The sequence below is a fragment of the Malaclemys terrapin genome, chromosome 1 (genome assembly GCF_027887155.1).
Source record: "Malaclemys terrapin pileata isolate rMalTer1 chromosome 1, rMalTer1.hap1, whole genome shotgun sequence".
Taxonomy (NCBI): domain Eukaryota; kingdom Metazoa; phylum Chordata; order Testudines; family Emydidae; genus Malaclemys; species Malaclemys terrapin.
Genome location: NC_071505.1, coordinates 146,007,302 through 146,025,901, shown reverse-complemented (window position 1 = coordinate 146,025,901; position 18,600 = coordinate 146,007,302). Strand labels below are relative to the sequence as shown.

The following is an 18,600-nucleotide window of genomic DNA, read 5'->3' as shown; positions in this document are numbered from 1 at the left end:
CCAGGAAGACTTCTCATGTGGATTGGAGCATTCCAAGATGCATTGTTCCCTAAGTGTCTCCTGATCAGGTACTTAACCTGGCGAATTCCTTCCTAAAGAAGCTGACCAAATGCCTCACAAAGCTTACTTAGAAATCAGGCAAGCATACAGCCCATATTCTTAACCTCGAGTAGAAAATGATATATATGTACAAATAGGATGAATAGATATAGTAGATCATAACCCTTACGGAGATATGTTACATGGCACAGGCAGCACAAAACATATTCCAGTTATGTCATACATACATTTATAAGCACCCCCTCCCCATAAAGCCTTATGGGGTACACTGTCACAATAACGTTCAGATGAATCGACCACTCGTGGGCCAGGAAGGACCTGCTGAGGCGATCGGCCAAGGTGTTCTGGACTCCCGGGAGAAACGACGCCACCAGGTCGATCGAGTGGGCTATGCAGAATTCCCACAGGTGAATGGCTTCCTGACAGAGGGGGGATGATCGCGCTCCCCCATGCTTGTTGATGTAAAACATGGCCGTTGTGTTGTCTGTGAAGATTGCGACACAACGGCCCTGAAGGTGTTCGCAGAATACCTGACACGCCAGGCGTACCGCTCTCAGTTCCCGTACGTTGATGTGCAGGGTTATCTCTTGTGGACCAAAGGCCTTGTGTGCGAAGGTCTGCGAGGTGAGCGCCCCAGCCCAGAGATGATGCGTCTGTGGTCAGGATTAGAGAGGGCTGCGGGGCATGGAACGGCATCCCCCCTCATACGAAGCTGGGGTTCAGCCACCAACCCAGAGAGGATAAGACCTCCGTCGGCACCGTGAGTACTGTATCCAAATTGTCTCGGCCTGGACGGTACACTGACAAGAGCCAGGCCTGATGCGGATGGAGGCGTAGTCAGGCATGTCTGGTCACGAAGGTGCACGATGCCATGTGGCCCAGTAGACTGAGGCACGTGTGTGCTGTCAAGGTCGGGAAGCTTTAGAGGCCGTGGATAATGGTCACCATGGACTAGAAGTGGGCCTGCGGTAGGCACGCCCTGGCGAGATTCGAGTCCAGGATCGCTCCAATGAAGTCTATTCCTTGGGTTAGCTGCAAAGTGGACTTTTTGGTGTTGAGCAGCAGGCCCAGCTGTCTGAATAAGCTCATGACGAACCAAACATGAGATTGCACCTGGAGCTCAGAGCGACCTCGAATGAGCCAGTCGTCAAGGTATGGAAACACTTGGATCCGATGTCGATGGAGCAAGGCAGCTACGACAGCCATGCACTGTGTAAAGACCCTTGGCACTGTGGACAGGCCGAAGGGAAAGACGGTAAATTGGAAATGCTATTGGTTGACCGCAAAGCGAAGGAAGCGCCTGTGCGGCGGGTAAATCGCTATGTGGAAGTACGCGTCCTTCATGTCAAGGGCGGCGTACCAGTCTCCAGGATCCAGGAAAGGGATAATGGTTCTCAGGGAAACCATGCGGAACTTCAACTTTACAATGAATTTGTTGAGTCCGCAAAGGTCCAGAATGGGTTGTAGTCCCCCCTTTGATTTGGGGATTAGGAAGTAATGGAAGTAAAATCCCCTGTCCCTCAGATCCCTTGAGACCTCTTCTATCGCTCCAACAGCCAGGCGCGCCTGTACCTCCTGTAGGAGGAGTTGCTCGTGAGAGGGGTCCCTGAAGAGGGACGGGGAAGGAGGGTGGGAAGGGGGGCGTGAAACAAACTGAAGACGGTATCCACTTTCCACCGTGCGTAGGACCCAGCGGTCTGACGTTATGCGGGACCACGCAGGGAGGAAATAGGAGAGGCGGTTGAAGAAAGGCGGGGAAGGATCCTGCAATGAGAGTGGTGCTCTGCCCTTGGGCGCACCTTCAAAAGTTTTGCTTGGGCCCCGCTGATGGTTTTGGGGGGCCCTGATTCTGGCCCGACTGAGGACCAGATTGTCTCCTCCTACAACCGTGGCCACGCCTCCTGGAGATATGAACCTTGAACAGAATAGTTTGCACTTCCTGTTGGCGATGGTGGAAAAGAGATCCACCTCTGGAAATCTCCAAGTCAGAAACATATGACTGAGAATCTGTAAGTCTAACTTCCATTCATAATCTTGGGAGAAGTGCCTGCTGAGATCATCGGCCAGAGTGTGTCATATCCCTGGAAGATAGGTGGCTGAAATAAGGATATGATTTGCTATATCCTTACAAAGTTCCATAGCTTTATTGCTTTGGCACAAAGAGAAGTGGATCCCTCCCCTCAGCCCTGATGGTTGATGTAGAAGATGCAGAACATGACCTTGATGGATTTCCCCCTGATTAATGGGAGGAAGTGAATGCAGGCATTCCTTACTGCTCGGAGTTCCAGAAGACTGATGTGTAAAAGAGCTTCTTGCATGCACCATTTGCTTCAAATGGTGTGCATCCCTTAGTGCTCCTCCAACCCAATGATATGGTGATGATCGAGCGAGGTAGAATGAATAGGACACTTGCAGAGATGTTCTGAGGGTCCTTCCACCAATTGAGTGAGTCGTGTACCTGGCAAGGGATACATACCAGCTTGTTCAGACAGTGTTTGGAGTATAAACTGACCTGAGCCATCCCTGGGAACAGTGAAGGCATAATACGGTAGGTTTTGTCACAAAGGTACAAGCTACCATGTGACTCAGCAACTGAACGCAATTTCTTGTCGATGTCTGTGCACTCATTTGAATTCTTGAAATGAGGTTTGCTAGTGTTGTGAACTTTTTGATACTGAGCTGAAAATGTAGCCTGTGGAACAGGTACATTGTTGTCTTTATGCTGGAGATCAACCCTTGAGCAGCTAGTCATTGAGATATGGAAAAACTATCATTCCCAGTCGATGAATACAGTGGGCAACTACGGCCATCATCTTTGAGAACATTTTTGGGGTTGAGGAAAGGCTGAAAGGAAGCATTCAATACTGGAAATGATCCTGACCAACTAAGAACTAAAAAACCTCTTCTGAGATGGGTAAATTGCAACATGAAAGTATGTGTTCTGAAGCTCGAGGGATGAGAACCAATCCCGTGAATTCAACAATGGAATTATAGCCGCGAGACTCACCATCCTGAATTTGAATTTTTATGATTATGTAGATTTAGAATTGGTCTCCATCCTATTCTTTTTTGGGACAAGAAAATACTTGGAATACAATCCCTTCCCCCTGATTGGAGCTGGAACAGGGTCTATGGCATAGAAAGGAGATGATTTCCTGTCTCAGCAAATGGGTCCCTGAACAGAATGGGGAAGGGAAGGGAAGGGAAGTGGGGTGGAGGGAAGGAGGTGAAATAGATGTAGTAACCCGATCTTATAACACCCAAAACCCATTTGCCTGATGTAATTTGTTCTCATGCAGATTGAAAATAGGAGAGAGAGTCTCCAAAGGTGAGGAGCTGGGTATATTGGTGCAGTCACAGATTCATGATGTGGTGTTGTTCCAGACCCACAACCAATATATCAAAATTGCCATTTTGATGATCATAGAATCATAGAATATCAGGGTTGGAAGGGACCTCAGGAGGTCATCTAGTCCAACCCCCTGCTCAAAGCAGAACCAATTCCCAACTAAATCATCCCAGCCAGGGCTTTGTCAAGCCGGGCCTTAAAAACCTCCAAGGAAGGAGACTCCACCATCTCCCTAGGTAATGCATTCCAGTGCTTCACCACCCTCCTAGTGAAATAGTGTTTCCTAATATCCAACCTAGACCTCCCCCACTGCATCTTGAGACCATTGCTCCTTGTTCTGTCATCTGCCACCACTGAGAACAGCCGAGCTCCATCCTCTTTGGAACCCCCCCTCAGGTAGTTGAAAGCAGCTATCAAATCCCCCCCTCATTCTTCTCTTCTGGAGACTAAACAATCCCAGTTCCCTCAGCCTCTCCTCATAAGTCATGTGCTCCAGACCCCTAAATCATTTTTGTTGCCCTCCGCTGGACTCTTTCCAATTTTTCCACATTCTTCTTGTAGCATGGAGCCCAAAACTGGACACAGTACTCCAGATGAGGCCTCACCAATGTCGAATAAAGGGGAACGATCACGTTCCTCGATCTGCTGGCCCCTACTTATACAGCCCAAAATGCCGTTAGCCTTCTTGACAACAAGAGCACACTGTTGACTCATATCCAGCTTCTCATCCACTGTGACCCCTAGGTCCTTTTCTGCAGAACTGCTACCTAGCCATTCAGTCCCTAGTCTGTAGCAGTGCATGGGATTCTTCCGTCCTAAGTGCAGGACTCTGCACTTGTCCTTGTTGAACCTTATCAGGTTTTTTTGGCCCAATCCTCTAATTTGTCTAGGTGCCTCTGTATCCGATCCCTACCCTCTAGTGTATCTACCACTCCTCCCAGCTTAGTGTCATCTGCAAACTTGCTGAGAGTGCAGTCCACACCATCCTCCAGATCATTAATAAAGATATTAAACAAAACCGGCCCCAGGACCGACCCTTGGGGCACTCCGCTTGAAACCGGCTGCCAACTAGACATGGAGCCATTGATCATTACCCGTTGAGGCCGATGATCTAGCCAGCTTTCTATCCACCTTACAGTCCATTCCTCCAGCCCATACTTCTTTAACTTGGGGCAAGAATACTGTGGGAGACCGTATCAAAAGCTTTGCTAAAGTCAAGGAATAACACATCCACTGCTTTCCCCTCATCCACAGAGCCAGTTATCTCATCATAGAAGGCAATTAGGTTAGTCAGGCACGACTTCCCCTTGGTGAATCCATGCTGACTGTTCCTGATCACTTTCCTCTCCTCTAAGTGTTTCATAATTGATTCCTTGAGGACCTGCTCCATGATTTTTCCAGGGACTGAGGTGAGGCTGACTGGCCTGTAGTTCCCCGGATCCTCCTTCTTCCCTTTTTTAAAGATGGGCACTACATTAGCCTTTTTCCAGTCATCCGGGACCTCCCCCCAATCGCCATGCGTTTTCAAAAATAATGGCCAATGGCTCTGCAATCTCATCCGCCAACTCCTTTAGCACCCTCGGATGCAGCGCATCCGGCCCCATGGACTTGTGCACGTCCAGTTTTTCTAAATCGTCCCAAACCACTTCTTTCTCCACAGAGGGCTGGTCACCTTCTCCCCATACTGTGCTGCCCAGTGATGAGGATAGTTGAATGATAGATGTAGTTGAAGTAGGTGGTCTTTTCCTTTGGAATCTTTGTTTCTTTCTGAATGGCTCAGTAGATCTTTGAAATCCATAAAACTGGATGGGATCAGGGACGGATTAACGTAGGGGCTTTAGGGGCTGCAGGCCAGGGCCCTGGGCTAAGTGGGGACCTGGCGCAGCAGAGCTCAGGCAGGCTGCCTGCATACCGTGGCCTCACGCCACTCCCGGAAGCGGCTGGCTGCTGCCACGTCTCTGCGATCCCTTGTGGGGGGAGGTGGTTCCGTGCGCTGCCCCCGCCCCCAGTGCTCCCCACCCCCACAGCTCCCATTGGCTTGTTCCCAGCCAATGGGCGCTGCAGGCGGGGGCAGCATGTGAAGCTGCCTCCCCCATCCCCTCAAGGGGTCACAGAGACGTGCCAGCAGCCGGCTGCTTCCGGGAGCGGTGTGGGGCCACAGTATGCAGACAGCCTGCCTGAACCCTGCTGCGCTGCTGGCTGGGAGCCACCTATGGTAAGTGCCTCCTGGCCGGAGCCTACGCCTCTCACCCCCTCCTGCACCCCAACCCCCTGCCCCAGGTCAGAATCCCCTCCTGAACCAAACTCCTTCCCAGAGCCCACACTCCTCACCCTCTCCTGCACCCCAACACTCTGCCCCAGTCTGGAGCCCCCTCCTGCACACAAACTCCCTTCCAGAAAGAAACTAATATAACAGCTATTCTAAGGTAAGACGTAGGCTATTTTGAATTAACTTAACTATATTCTACACATTTTAAGACTGAATTGTAACCACAGAATGGCTTTATGTTAATTAAAAGGCAAGTTTAGTATGGCATTAATAACCTCGATGCCATAATTGTGATAATTTTGTTTAAAATTAGGAAAAAGACTTGTATACAGGGGCCCCACAAAACCTAATAGCCCCGGGCCCACAGGAGAGTTAATCCGGCCCTGCATGGGATGGGATCTCTGCACCATATGGAATCTATTAAACTTTTGTTTACTTGCAGGTGTATAAACCCACGGAATCTTAAGGTGGCCTTGGAATCCTGCTGGGTGTGCAGTGACTCATCAGTGGATTCAGCTAAGAGTTTTGATCTATCAAAAGGGAAGTACTTTGGAACTGTCTGGGGAACCTAGAAAGCTGAAGCCAGGATGCCCAATGGATGGTGACTGCTGTGGAAACAGAACAAGCTGCAATGTCAGGTAGGTTTAAGGAGGCCTGCAATGAGGTTCTAGCTAGTAGCTGATCTTCAGTAATAATAGCCTGGAATTGCTTGTAATGTTCTGCTGGAAGGTGCTTGTAGCGGGGTGGTTACCCCGCTCCTGCCCTGAAGGGCTTAAAACAGTCCTGGGAGAGGGCTGTGGCAGGGGAAAGGCTGGGCTGATTGGGGAAGCGGCTGCAGCTGGGCCATGCCCCAATCAGGCCACAGCTGGCCTGTATAAAAAAGCTGTGAGCCAGCGGCCCAGGAAGAGTCTCTCTCTGGGCTGGGAGAGAGCAGGGCCTGGCTGCTTGTAGAAAGGGTATTGGGAGTGAAGCAGGGCTGGGGAGGGCCAGAGGAGCAGGAGAGCTCCAGGCTGGCAACTCCCCAGGCTGCAGGACCTGGTCCAAGGCCAATAGAGGTACTGGAAGGCAGCAGGTCCGAACCCCCTTGCCTATGATGAGTGGCTTTTACACTGCAGTCTGCCCCACTGAGTGGGTCCTAGATGGTGACTGGCAGTAGCCCATGACTGAGGCAAGGTGGGGATAGAGGGTTGGGGGTTCCCCTGAGTGGGGAGACCCTGAGACTGCGGGGGGTATTGCCAGGGGGCAGCACCCAAAGACAAGGGGCACCAAGTCCTGAGAGGGACATGGGGGCCAGTGGCAGCGGGACACCAGTCTGCAGAGGGTGCTCTGGAGGCTGGCTGAGCTAATTCCCTGAGAGACCAGCAGGAGGTGCCGCAGGGGTGAGTCCCGCACCGTCACAGTGCTCAATAAAGGTGGTGAACTTAGAATAATTGGTGTGGTTATATTTTGTCATAAGAGCTTGGTAATTTGCAATCCTAAACCGAAGGGTTGCAGATGAGTAGCTCTTACAGCCAAAAAGGTCAAAGTATTTGTGGTCCTTATCATATGATGTTGATTTAGTGTGGTGCTGTCAATCACATTCATTTACAGCTTCCACAACTAGAAATGTAGGTGAAGGATGTGAAAACAAAAATTCAGAATTTGTGACTGGGACATAATACTTTTTATCAGCACATTTGCATGTTGGTGGAATCATTGCTAGGGTCTACCAGACGGTCTTGGAGGGATCTGAGAAGGCCTCATTTATTGATAAGGCCACTTGAGCAGAGGGTGTCCATTGCAGGATATTTAGAAGATTATGCTGTGACTCTTGGGCCTCTTCTAAGGGGATCTGTAAGAAGTCTGTAATATGTTTAATTACTTGAAATGGTTTAAAATCAGCTGCTAGAGAAGGTGGAGGGTGACATAACCTCCTCATCTGGAGAAGATGAGGAGATATTAGTTTATGGAGTAGCCTCCTGTTCTAGTCTTTGTTCTTCAAAAGATGCCTGTGATTGAGATGTTGGAGGACGAGTAGATGGAATAGGAGATTATCTCCCTCGGTGGTTCCCCTGAGAAAAACTATGGGCTTGAGGAAAACTGCTGTCAATAGGCATCCCAAGGATCCCAATATGGCCACTGAGGAGGTCCATAGGGCATAGGAGGTGGTATCCAATGTGGCTCATGCCAATGAGAAGGGGCACAAGATTGCCTCACTTGTAGCTCCTCTCTTTCCATGAAGGTGCCAGTGAGGGTGTCCTTCTGTTGGCAAGAACCCTGCGCTGTGATTTGGGAATCTGAAGAGAACTCCTCATCATCTAAAGGAGGAGCCCTGCCAAACTCAGAGGTTGCTAAAAAATCAAGTGGTACTGGGGAAAGGTCCAGTCTCAGTCACCGTGCCAATCTCAGTACTGACAGAAGCCTAGAACCCCTTAAAAGAGGAGACTCTAATTTGTCTGAGACAAATAAGTTTTTTGAGTATCTAAATTCTTGTGGTACCAGATGGATTTGAGCTGAAACAGAGCAGGGTTCCACAGTTGGTACTGAGCGCAGTCTGTTTAGGTGGATCCTGTCTGATGCAGGTCACCAGTACCAAAGAAGATGACTGCTTGGGGGACACCCAGATGCCAGTTTCCTTGCCAGTATCGAGGGAATCTGAGTGAGTTGTTTAATTACCAGACATTGAGAAGGGGCTGTAGGTACTACCTCCTTAGAGGTAGAGCATTTAGACGCTTTCACAGCATGATCATGCTTTTACAGTACCAAAGATGTTTTCTGTACCGCAGCATGTTTGATATTATGACCCTTAAAAGAGCTCAGAGCCCTAATGCAGAAATGGTACCAGCAAAGCCTGGAGCCTTCGCAGTACCTAGACCAGGATCTGAGGTCTCCAACTCTGTCTTATCTTGAGAAGGAGGCTTTTTTTTGAAGTAGGCTCCTTGTGAGGAGAATTATTCCTCTTCTTATGAGTCTTCCCAGTATCCTCTGATGATCTGTCCCATGAATCACAGAATCATAGAAGATTAGGGTTGGAAGAGACCTCAGGAGGTCATCTAGTCCAATCCCCTGCTCAAAGCAGGACCAACACCAACTAAATCATCCCAGCCAGGGCTTTGTCAAGCCAGGCCTTAAAAACCTCTAAGGATGGAGATTCCACCACCTCCCTAGGTAACCCATTCCAGTGCTTCACCACCCTCCTAGTGAAATAGTTTTTCCTAATATCCAACTTAGATCTCCCCCACTGCAACTTGAGACCACTGCTCCTTGTTCTGTCATCCTCCACCACTGAGAACAGCCTAGCTCCATCCTCTTTGGAACCCCCCTTCAGGGAGTTGAAGGCTGCTATCAAATCCCCCCCCCCCCCACACTCTTCTCTTCTGCAGCCTAAACAAGCCCAGTTCCCTCAGCCTCTCCTTGTAAGCCATGTGCCCCAGCTCCCTGATAATTTTCGTTGCCCTCTGCGGGACTCTCTCCAATTTGTCCACATCCTTTTTGTAGTGAGGGGCCCAAAACTGGACGCATTAATCCAGATGTGGCCTCAGCAGTGCCGAACAGAGGGGAATAATCACTTCCCTAGATCTGCTGGCAATGTTCCTACTAATACAGCCCAATATGCTGTTAGCCTGCTTGGCAACAAGGGGACACTGCTGACTCATATCCAGCTTCTTGTCCACTGTAATCTCCAGGTCCTTTTCTACAGAACTGCTGCTTAGCCAGTCAGTCCCCAGCCTGTAGCGGTTCATGGGATTCTGTGAAGGTCTAGATGAATGTGATGCAGATGTTGCTGGGGCACTATGCTCACTCAGAAGCTGATGTATAAGGAGGGGTCTCCTGGCCTGGTTCCAAGGCCAGATAAAGAAATGTTCCATCATCAGGAGCTTGAGTCTTATCTCCCGGTTCTTCCTAGCTCTAATTTTAAATACTGAACAGATGTATACTTTTTAGGACTACGTGTATCCCCCAAACAGTGAATACACCAGGAAACCAGGATTGTCCGCCACTGAGCAGGCTAGAGTGCAGGCAGGTGAGGCAATGTTTGAATCCTGCAGAACCTTGCATACCCCAGAGATGAGGGGGATCCCGAGAGTGGGCCACTCTTGAGGGGAGAGAAGTATAAAACAAGCCTATTACACAAAATAAAACATATAAAATAAAGATGTAAAAACTGCACTAATTAAATTAAAAAGTAGACGCTAAACTTGAATGATAGAAGCAGGCAGGCAACACTCACTGTCTCAGGCCGAGGCGGTTGAGAAGGAACTGAGGGTGGTTCGCTCATACAGCACTACATATTCTTGGTATGGGGCATGTATGGGCTGAACTGGCACTGCTACCAAAAATCTCCAAGCAAAGGCACATGAGGCACATAGGTACATGAAGTGAAGCACCCACAGGGACACTACTCAAGGAAGTAGTTTGGGTTTTGCTCAACTCAGTGTTCTGCAAGGGGGTGATATACCACCCAGCAACCTTAATTCTGCATCAGTATAGTTTTTTGCCGTTGAACTTCCTAGTTTTTTTTTTTTTAAACAGGAAAATATATGTTGTGGTAGGGGTTAGTAATCAGTTAGACAGTTATACATATCATGTCCTGCATTTAGTATACTGAGCCAGCCTGCCCCCTCCCATCAGTTGCGCTCCACTAGCCCTGCATTGGCACACTTCTCCAGCCATGCCACTGACTCATTCCTTGCACTCCCCTCTCCAACGTGGACACTCCCCACTAACGTACCTAAGCAACAGAGTGTCCTGTGGCACCTTTAAGACTAACAGAAGTATTGGGAGCATAAGCTTTCATGGATAAGAACCTCACTTCTTGCATCTGAAGAAGTGAGGTTCTTACCCATGAAAGCTTATGCTCCCAATACTTCTGTTAGTCTTAAAGGTGCCACAGGACCCTCTGTTGCTTTTTAGAGATTCAGACTAACACGGCTACCTCTCTGATACTTGACCTAATGTACCTAAGACTCCCCATTGCAAGCAGGGAACGCTTCTTCCTGAAGTCTTCACTCCCTGACATTCAAACATGTCTATAGCCATTACTTCCCATTCCTATAACCCAGCTCACATGAAGTGCCTGGAGCAAAGGACAACTACGTTACAATGGAACAGTGTTCCTGGTTGTGTTGCACAATGTGTGGAGTGTGCAGTTTGTGGTAGGCCAGCAAGAGAAATTACAGGTAGGATTTCTGTTCCAAGATCCTGACAGTTTTATCTTTGAGGGAAAGATCATCTGACCCCATCCAATACATGTACCCCATCTTCAAGAAACACTGAAGTGACAGAGGTTGTAATGTTTCTATGCCATACAGTGCACATTTTCCAGTCAGCTATGAACCCTCCAATGTCCCAATTAATGTTCTTCCAACACTTATTAACAGCTTTCATGCAGTGTTGTGGTGCACTGGCAGAGCTGGGGGGTGCAAGAAGGCAAGGATGCAGGGTATCTGGGGTGCACAGGCAGAGCTGGGGGTGCACTGGAAGAGCAGTGGAGTGCAGGTAATCTGGGGTACAGGGTGGCTGGGATGCACTGGTAGAGCTGGGGCTACAGAATGATTGAGTGCAGGAAGGTTGGGGTGCCTGGCAGAACTGTGGAGTATATGGGAGTTGGAATGGGCTGGCAGAGCTGGGGGAGTCGTACCTCCCTCACCTGAACTCCCAACCTCTCTCCCCTCCCCTACCATCCAATACACATTTTTACCTCTCCCAATAACCCCATGCTGAAGTCCCAAATGCCCCCTCCCTATTCCCCCACTTCTGTGCTCTCTAATCTCCCCCCCCGGAAGCAGTCACATGTTTAATTTTTCTCCCAAAGACTTTGATTATATTCCCCTCAAAGTGAAATTGCCTCCCATGACTCAAAAATTGTAGCAACCTCTAGCCATGGAATTCAAGACTCCTTCTGTCTGAATTGGGGGCTCGTCATTAATTTATCCTTAGTTATGTTAATCGAAGGCTAAGTTCACAGCCATAAAAAGGTCTGTGATTCATCTAGTCATTAGTACCCCTCAATTTAACAGTACAAGACAGCCAAAAGAAACCATTATTTTGTGACAGAGAGGGCCGTGTAACTCGGGAATTCCTTGGTCAAATTTCCCTAAATTTGGATCATCAGTCCAACCCACATCCTCCATGAGGAACGCCTAATTTCAAAGCAATACAAGTAACCATTCAGATTTTAGGGCACTTATAAGAGTCAAGTTTGTAGCATATAAAATGGCAGGAATGGAAACCCTGTAGACATTTTTTAATTGGCACATGCACAGTGTAAAACTGTACATATTCTTAAACACTGTTGTCAGTTTAGGTCCCCCAAAGATTTACTGGATGCCATGCATTACCTGGGGTAAAACTTGACAGATTAAGACAATTTTGGCCTGTAGCTCATCAATGGTATGATCTCTAGCTTTCAGTAAAACACACACACACACAACCTTTTTTAAAAAATGGCTATTTTGAGGGGGGCGGGTTATATCTCCAGAACACCACACTCAAATCACTCCAAATTTGGGTTACTAACCCTACTCCAGACTCTCCTGAGGCATACCATATGTCAAAGAAATCTAAATAAACGTGTCCATTTTAGAGGTCTTAGAAAGGTCAACCTTTAAACAGATGTGATGCTGTGTCACTATAATACACAAGGGGGCCAAATTAAGGTTGTACAGACATCCTTAATTCTGACATTTCCCAACTTCTGAGTGCCTGACTTTGCAACCTTAATGTTTTTTAACATAGTTTTTTGTGTCTAATATGTATCTATGGTTAAAAAGGGCAGTTTCCCCCCATTATATCCAGAATATAATTTAAAGGTACTTTTTATTTTAATACAATAAAATAATAATAATAATACCTAACTCTTATATAGTGCTTTTAATCAGTAGATCTCAAAGTTCTTAATGAGGTAACAACCATATATGCTGGACTAGATCAATTCCAAGGCCAGATCTGAGGTATTTAAAACAAATAAACAAACGTCAAGACCAAAGGATTGGTAATATATTAAATTCAATTAAGGCACTTAACCATCCCTACCCATCCTTAATGGACTGATAGAGAATATTATATCACATCTTATAACTGAATTGGATTAGTTACCAAAGTGTCATGTTATTCAAGGCTGCATGATCATGTCATAAAAAATTCTACCATTAGTATAACAGAAGAACAGAGTTGATGTGAGAATTTTAACTTTTAATTTCCTTATCAATTTCTGACAGTGAAACAATGAAAACTGCAATCTTTTTCATCTTTGTTGGAAACTTTCCTCTCTGAAGGCATCTGATCACAGTTATTATGCCTTTGTTACTTCCAAACTGGATTGCTGTAATGTGCCCTACTTAAGGCTACTTTTTAAGACCATTCAGCAGTTGCCACTAGTGCAGATTAGCCTGCTCCTAACTCCTTTTAACTGTGACTGGTGGACAGTAATTCCTATGCTCCATACTTTGCACTGGCTTACTATACAGTTCCAGGTATGATTCAAGGTGCCTGTTACCCTCTCAAAGGCCTTGAAAGATCTGAGAATTGACTATCTCTGACTGTGTCCACACTTAAATTGTTCTTTAAGGGTGATATTTTCCAAAGAGGTAAGCATTGGCCTAGCTCCATTCTCACTGAAATCAATGGAAGTTTTACCATTAACTTCAATGGGAACAGAGTTAGGAAAACACTGATTGCTTTTGAAAATCTTACCCTAATTTCCAAGTATTGCTGCGCTGCTGGTGTAGCTCCACTATGTTTTTCCTATGCACCAATGTATCATTTGTGTTCAACCAGAATCTCTTGCTGATGTCCCCAGGACTGAACTCCACAGGTAGCAGAACATTGTCAGTGAAGCATACAGGCTCTGAAATTTGCTACCCATTGTGTTCTGGAGCACAAACTAGTAGTTTTTAGGAAGTGGTGCAATACATATTTATCATCACTGGCTTAGTTAAAGGACATTTATCCCCTCAATGGAGGTATATATATACAGTTTACATTAGCTGAGGGTCTGGTCAAAGGACTGTGTCAATAGTGTGATTTGTGCAGATTGTTGGCAATGGTTGTTCTTTTTAATGTTTGTAATATACTTAGACAACACAATGATATAAATAAATAAATTACATTAAAACTACCAAGTATAACCACTGTGCAGCCAGGCAATACACCAGTTATATAAATTTATTCACAGCAGCCATGGTTGTTACACATGTAAGCAGAGTCAGGATGAGCTCTACCCTGACATCTGGTGGTGAATTATGGTGGAAAAGAACTCCAGGGGCTGATCTTGTTTGCATAGGCACACCCACTCACCTGGCATGCAACCACAGCAACTCAAAGTGGTTACTTTGGCTGGTGTGGGATCCCCAGTTTCTCTGTTATTGGGGCAGGAAGAATAAAGTTTTGTTACCCTGATTCTGTGAATCAAGGCCAGTGGAACTGTTGTATGACAGAAGGACTGAGTGAGTCATTCACCATTACCTAAGTAGCATTTGCTTGTCAAGGGGCATGGGTTACAAAACCCAGTGAATTGAGAGAGGATGGGGACAGGTATTTGTACCTGATGGTATGGCCCCCTCCCTGAGGGGGGGGTTGAAACACCAATTGCACTACCTCCTCTCTCCACTGTTGAATGTCAGAGCTAACTTTGATTCCCTTAGGAGTCTAGTTGCAGACTGCTGAGCTGAGTTCACTTTGGGCCAGTAGTGCACCAGCACTGGGGCTCCCCTACTACTAGCTGAAATCACTAAGAGCTGAAATCACAAAAGAGCTAAAGCTATTTAAGAGCTGAGATCACTGAGGTTGTGTTAACTAGTGGGGGAGCCTGAAGCTATATTGCTAAGCTAACTTAGCTTAGCGGAGCGGCTCACAGGTCGGTGAGCGGAGCGGCTGGAGGAGCAGCTAGCAGAGCAGAGCCTTGTGGGAGCGGCCCAAGGGACGGCTGGAGCGGAGCGGAGTAGCTCACAGGTCGGTGAGCGGAGCGGAGCGGAGCGGCGCGGCTTACAGGTCGGTGAGCGGAGCGGAGCGGAGCAGCTGCCAGAGCAGTTCGTGGGACGGCAGGAGTGGGACTGCGGGTGGAGTGGAGCAGTTCGTGGTGAAGGCTGCGGTGGAACCCCACGGAGAAGCAGCCGGTTGGCCTCGGATCACGTAAGGTGCCCCTTAACACCCTGCTCACCCCCCCCCTTTGAACTCTGGGGCTGCACTGATCATGGACAGAGACTTTGGGGGGTTGTTGGACTTTTGGGACTTTGGTGATTCTTGGGTCGCTGGTTTCAAGAACCAACGGGAGAGGACACGGCCCAATTTGCTGGGTTGGGTCTTCGCTCATGGTTTGGTCTAAGAACTCTAGTTGTGGTGTTTTTCCAATTTAATGCTGATGTTGTTTACCTCATGTTATTAAACATTTTCTGTTACACTCAGACTCCGTGCTTGCGAGAGGGGAAGTATTGCCTCTTAGAGGTGCCCAGGGGGTGGTATGTAATTGTCCCAGGTCACTGGGTGGGGGCTCGAGCCGGTTTTGCATTGTGTTATTGAAACGGAACCCCTAGATACAGAACCCGGCCCTTGTTGCTTCCAACTTAGATGGGCAGAAGGGTTACACACAGAAGCAACAAATCTAAGCTAATAAATAATTACACACAAAGGTATGTTGAAAGAACATAAAGTTTGCAAAATCAAGCACTAAAAAATAGGAAATGATAGAATTAAGGTTACCCATGCAACCTTAATTGAACCTCCTTGTGCGTATGCATTATAACACCATCTTTAATTATGTGATCACATACTATTTTTTCTACTAGGAGTTGTAATTGCAGGGAAAATCCTGCTAAAGGGCCCTGGGCTACAGCATGCTCCGTGAAGATGGAGTCTTAGGGTTTGTGTTCACTGCAACAATTAACTAGGACTAGGGGTTCTAACAACAAATTTTTGGTGGCCTCATAACATGGCCACCAACTCTTGCTGGTGGCCACGTTGTCAAACCAGTTTTTCTCCTTGCCTCCCCTGGCTCTTTAGTGAGAGGGCGCGCCAGGGAAGATAGGTCAGGAACTGTCTGCCTGGGGAGTCCCAGGCTCCCCATGCCTTGACTGGGCAGGAATAGGGGAGCTGCCCAGGAAGCTCTGATTGACTGAAGGTTGCAGCTACCTCCACTAACAAGAGCCGCCTTCAGCACCACACACATCGGTGCCACGTGTCTTCAGAGGCGCTGCCCGGAGCCCCTCAGGAGGCTGCGTGGTGCAAGGCACCGATCCCTGCTGGTGGTGCCAGCACAAATACGAACATGGCACATCTTGCTGCCTTGGGTAACAGCTATTCAGGAGCAACAGCTGGGCGCTGCTGGGAGGAGCCGCTTCTTCCCACTCACCGAATCTCTGCCCATGCTTTGGAGGCTGTTGTGGCCACAAAAAATCCATTGGTGGCCTCATGTGGCTATGGTGCCACGTTTGAGAAATGCTGCATCTGCACTTGAGCTAGCCTAGCTTGATGGAGAGCGACCACACTTCAAACAACACTGGAGTTACACAGACTGATTTGAATGCTAACACAGAGTTGGATTAGCAGCACAGAGTGATTAGACTAGCTGTTGGTGAGCTGTTGTAACTCAAGCTGTTGTACCCTCACTGCATTATTAGATCAAACATCATCACTCCAGCTTAGTTCAAACCATTCCCTTGGGCATGTCTACACTGCACAGTAAACCTCCCCTCTGTGGGACCCATGCCTGCAGGCGCATTCTTTCGAAGCTTATGCTAGTGTGTCCACACTGCACTGCTACAGGAGTCTCATACCCATGCCAACACGTCCACACTGCACTACACAGACACAAGTCGGACATGGTTGATTCTGGGGGTATATCCCAGGGTTTGTAGTGCCCTTGCTTGGTAGCATGGCAGGAATATTCAAACCAATAAAGCCATTCTCTGAAGAATTCAATCGCTACTGCTGCAATTGCAGTGTATTGCAACTTAGATAATTTATTTGCCCCAGGAAGTACTTCTATAACATCAATTTCAATCTTTTAGTTTGTTGCACAATTAACTTCAAGACTGTGTAAACAGAAGCATGGATGACAAGAGAGAAAATTGCTCAAGGAATTAGATATTCATTCTAGTTTTAATCCTTCACACATACCCTGTGGTAGAATTGCTGGTACTAGAATTTCTTCTGTTTGTACTTTCTTCTTTGAAGGGATAGTGGGAGAAGCTGGATGTGCCTAAAGGAACAAAAATATGGATCAAACAAACACAGAAAGGTGTAGCCAGGTTAGGTTTGCTACTTGTGAACACTGAGGTCCAGATCCATAAAGAGATTAAACTCTGAGTTGCAACATTAACTTTTAGGCAGACAGAGAATCACTGGAAGAACACTGGGATCCACAAAGCCTAAATCAGTTGCCTGGGCTCCCTATACAATGAATTGGGAGAGAGAGGCACCTTAGAATGATATCCATAAAAGCCAGCACGCTAGGCAGGGAGCTGCCTAAGCTAGCAAGTGAGAGATGATGATGACAGGGGTGTCCTAAACTCTGTCCCTCTCATGAAGCTAGGTGCCTAAATCCAAGCCAGAGAGAGTAAGTGAGGACTCTATAGCCCAGTGGTTAGGGCACCCACCTGGGAAATGGGAGACCCAGCATCCAATCCCCCAGCTCCAGTGATTTTTTAATTACCTAAAGTGGAACAACTTCAACAGAAAAGATTGAGGGAACCACTCTCACAAGTCCACCCTCATGGGTGTTTGGCCATTTTCCTCTCCTGAGATAGAACTCTACAATTCTCCCACTCAGACCAGGCTCTGGGCTACATACCCTGTGTATCAACGGTTCTTACCCAGGAAGTTTGACTGAGTTTGGACACCTACAGTTGTTCCCTTTGGGAGTCTGTGATTAGTGGATAACACAGTAGCAAAACAGCCTTTAAAAATCAAAGTATTGCTTACTTTAACAGTAGGAATAAAGCATTTAGAGAAAAAGGATTTTAAAACAACGATCAGTCTAGATGTATGATCTTCCTAAAGGCTTTGATGATAACCAGGCATGTCTAACTTCTTCAGACATTCCAACGGATGGCTGGTTCCTCTGAACAACATCTCCCTCTCATAAGAGAGAGACCCTTTTTAAACTGCCAGAGTTCATGTTTTGTGTTCCTGGGCTTTGGCCTGCTGGACAGAACTAGTTTGTAGGCTGGTTGGTCCTACTGCAAATATCCCCTCCTGCTGCTCCCCCACACTCTCCCCACGCAGAGCCTGACCCCTTCTGCCTTTGGCCCTCCATCTGGTCCTTGTCCCAAACCCAATTCCTCCCATCATATACACACTTGACTCCCTTCTCTGCTCCACGTCCCACTGGGGGGGGGGGGGGGGAGGGAGAAGCTGGCTGCTGGTGGGTGCTAAGCACCTACTAATTTTTTTCTGTGGGTGCCTATGCCACAGGCAGTACAGTATTTGCTGTATTTTTCCTCCCCTGCGTCCTGATTGATTACTGGTTCCACATGGTGTCCAGTTGACAGTTAAGTCCATAACTCTGGTGTTTGTATCTTTGAGGTTCCTACTATATAATTTTCTTATTTTTCATATTGTAATGTTTGCAAAGTAAAAAATAATAAACATCTTAATGAAAAAAGAAAGACCCCAGCCTCTTTCTGAGAAATGGTTGAACCATCTTTGCTGACATTTTCCAAAAAATTCAGTCTGAGGCAGACCCCTAAGCGTGGGAAATTTCAACCCAACAGTAGTTTGGCAAAGTCAAAAGCAACTAAAAACCAGGATCTTATAACGGAGTGATGGGCAATGTTAACTAAAGACATTACTATATGACCCACCTATAATTAGCAGACACTTTCTAAATTCATTTTCAGGCGCACATTGCTTTCTAGGTAAAAACCAGTATCCTGGGGCTTAAATTTCTTGGTTTTTGGTGGCTTTTTTTTGCAGCCCAGAGGTGAATTTTTTTTCTTTATGGACA

The 18,600-nt window shown here is 47.2% G+C and overlaps 1 protein-coding gene across 3 annotated transcripts in view; it reads right to left on the bottom strand.

The window, feature by feature from the left end:
* Positions 1 to 18,600, bottom strand: part of SPAG17 (sperm associated antigen 17) — a 245,908-nt gene that overhangs the window by 164,044 nt on the left and 63,264 nt on the right. For all 3 annotated transcript variants that reach the window (XM_054042535.1, XM_054042551.1, XM_054042544.1), the window contains one exon: positions 16,773 to 16,854. In XM_054042535.1, the coding sequence (XP_053898510.1) occupies positions 16,773 to 16,854 (82 nt within the window). The remainder of the gene's footprint in view (positions 1 to 16,772; positions 16,855 to 18,600) is intronic.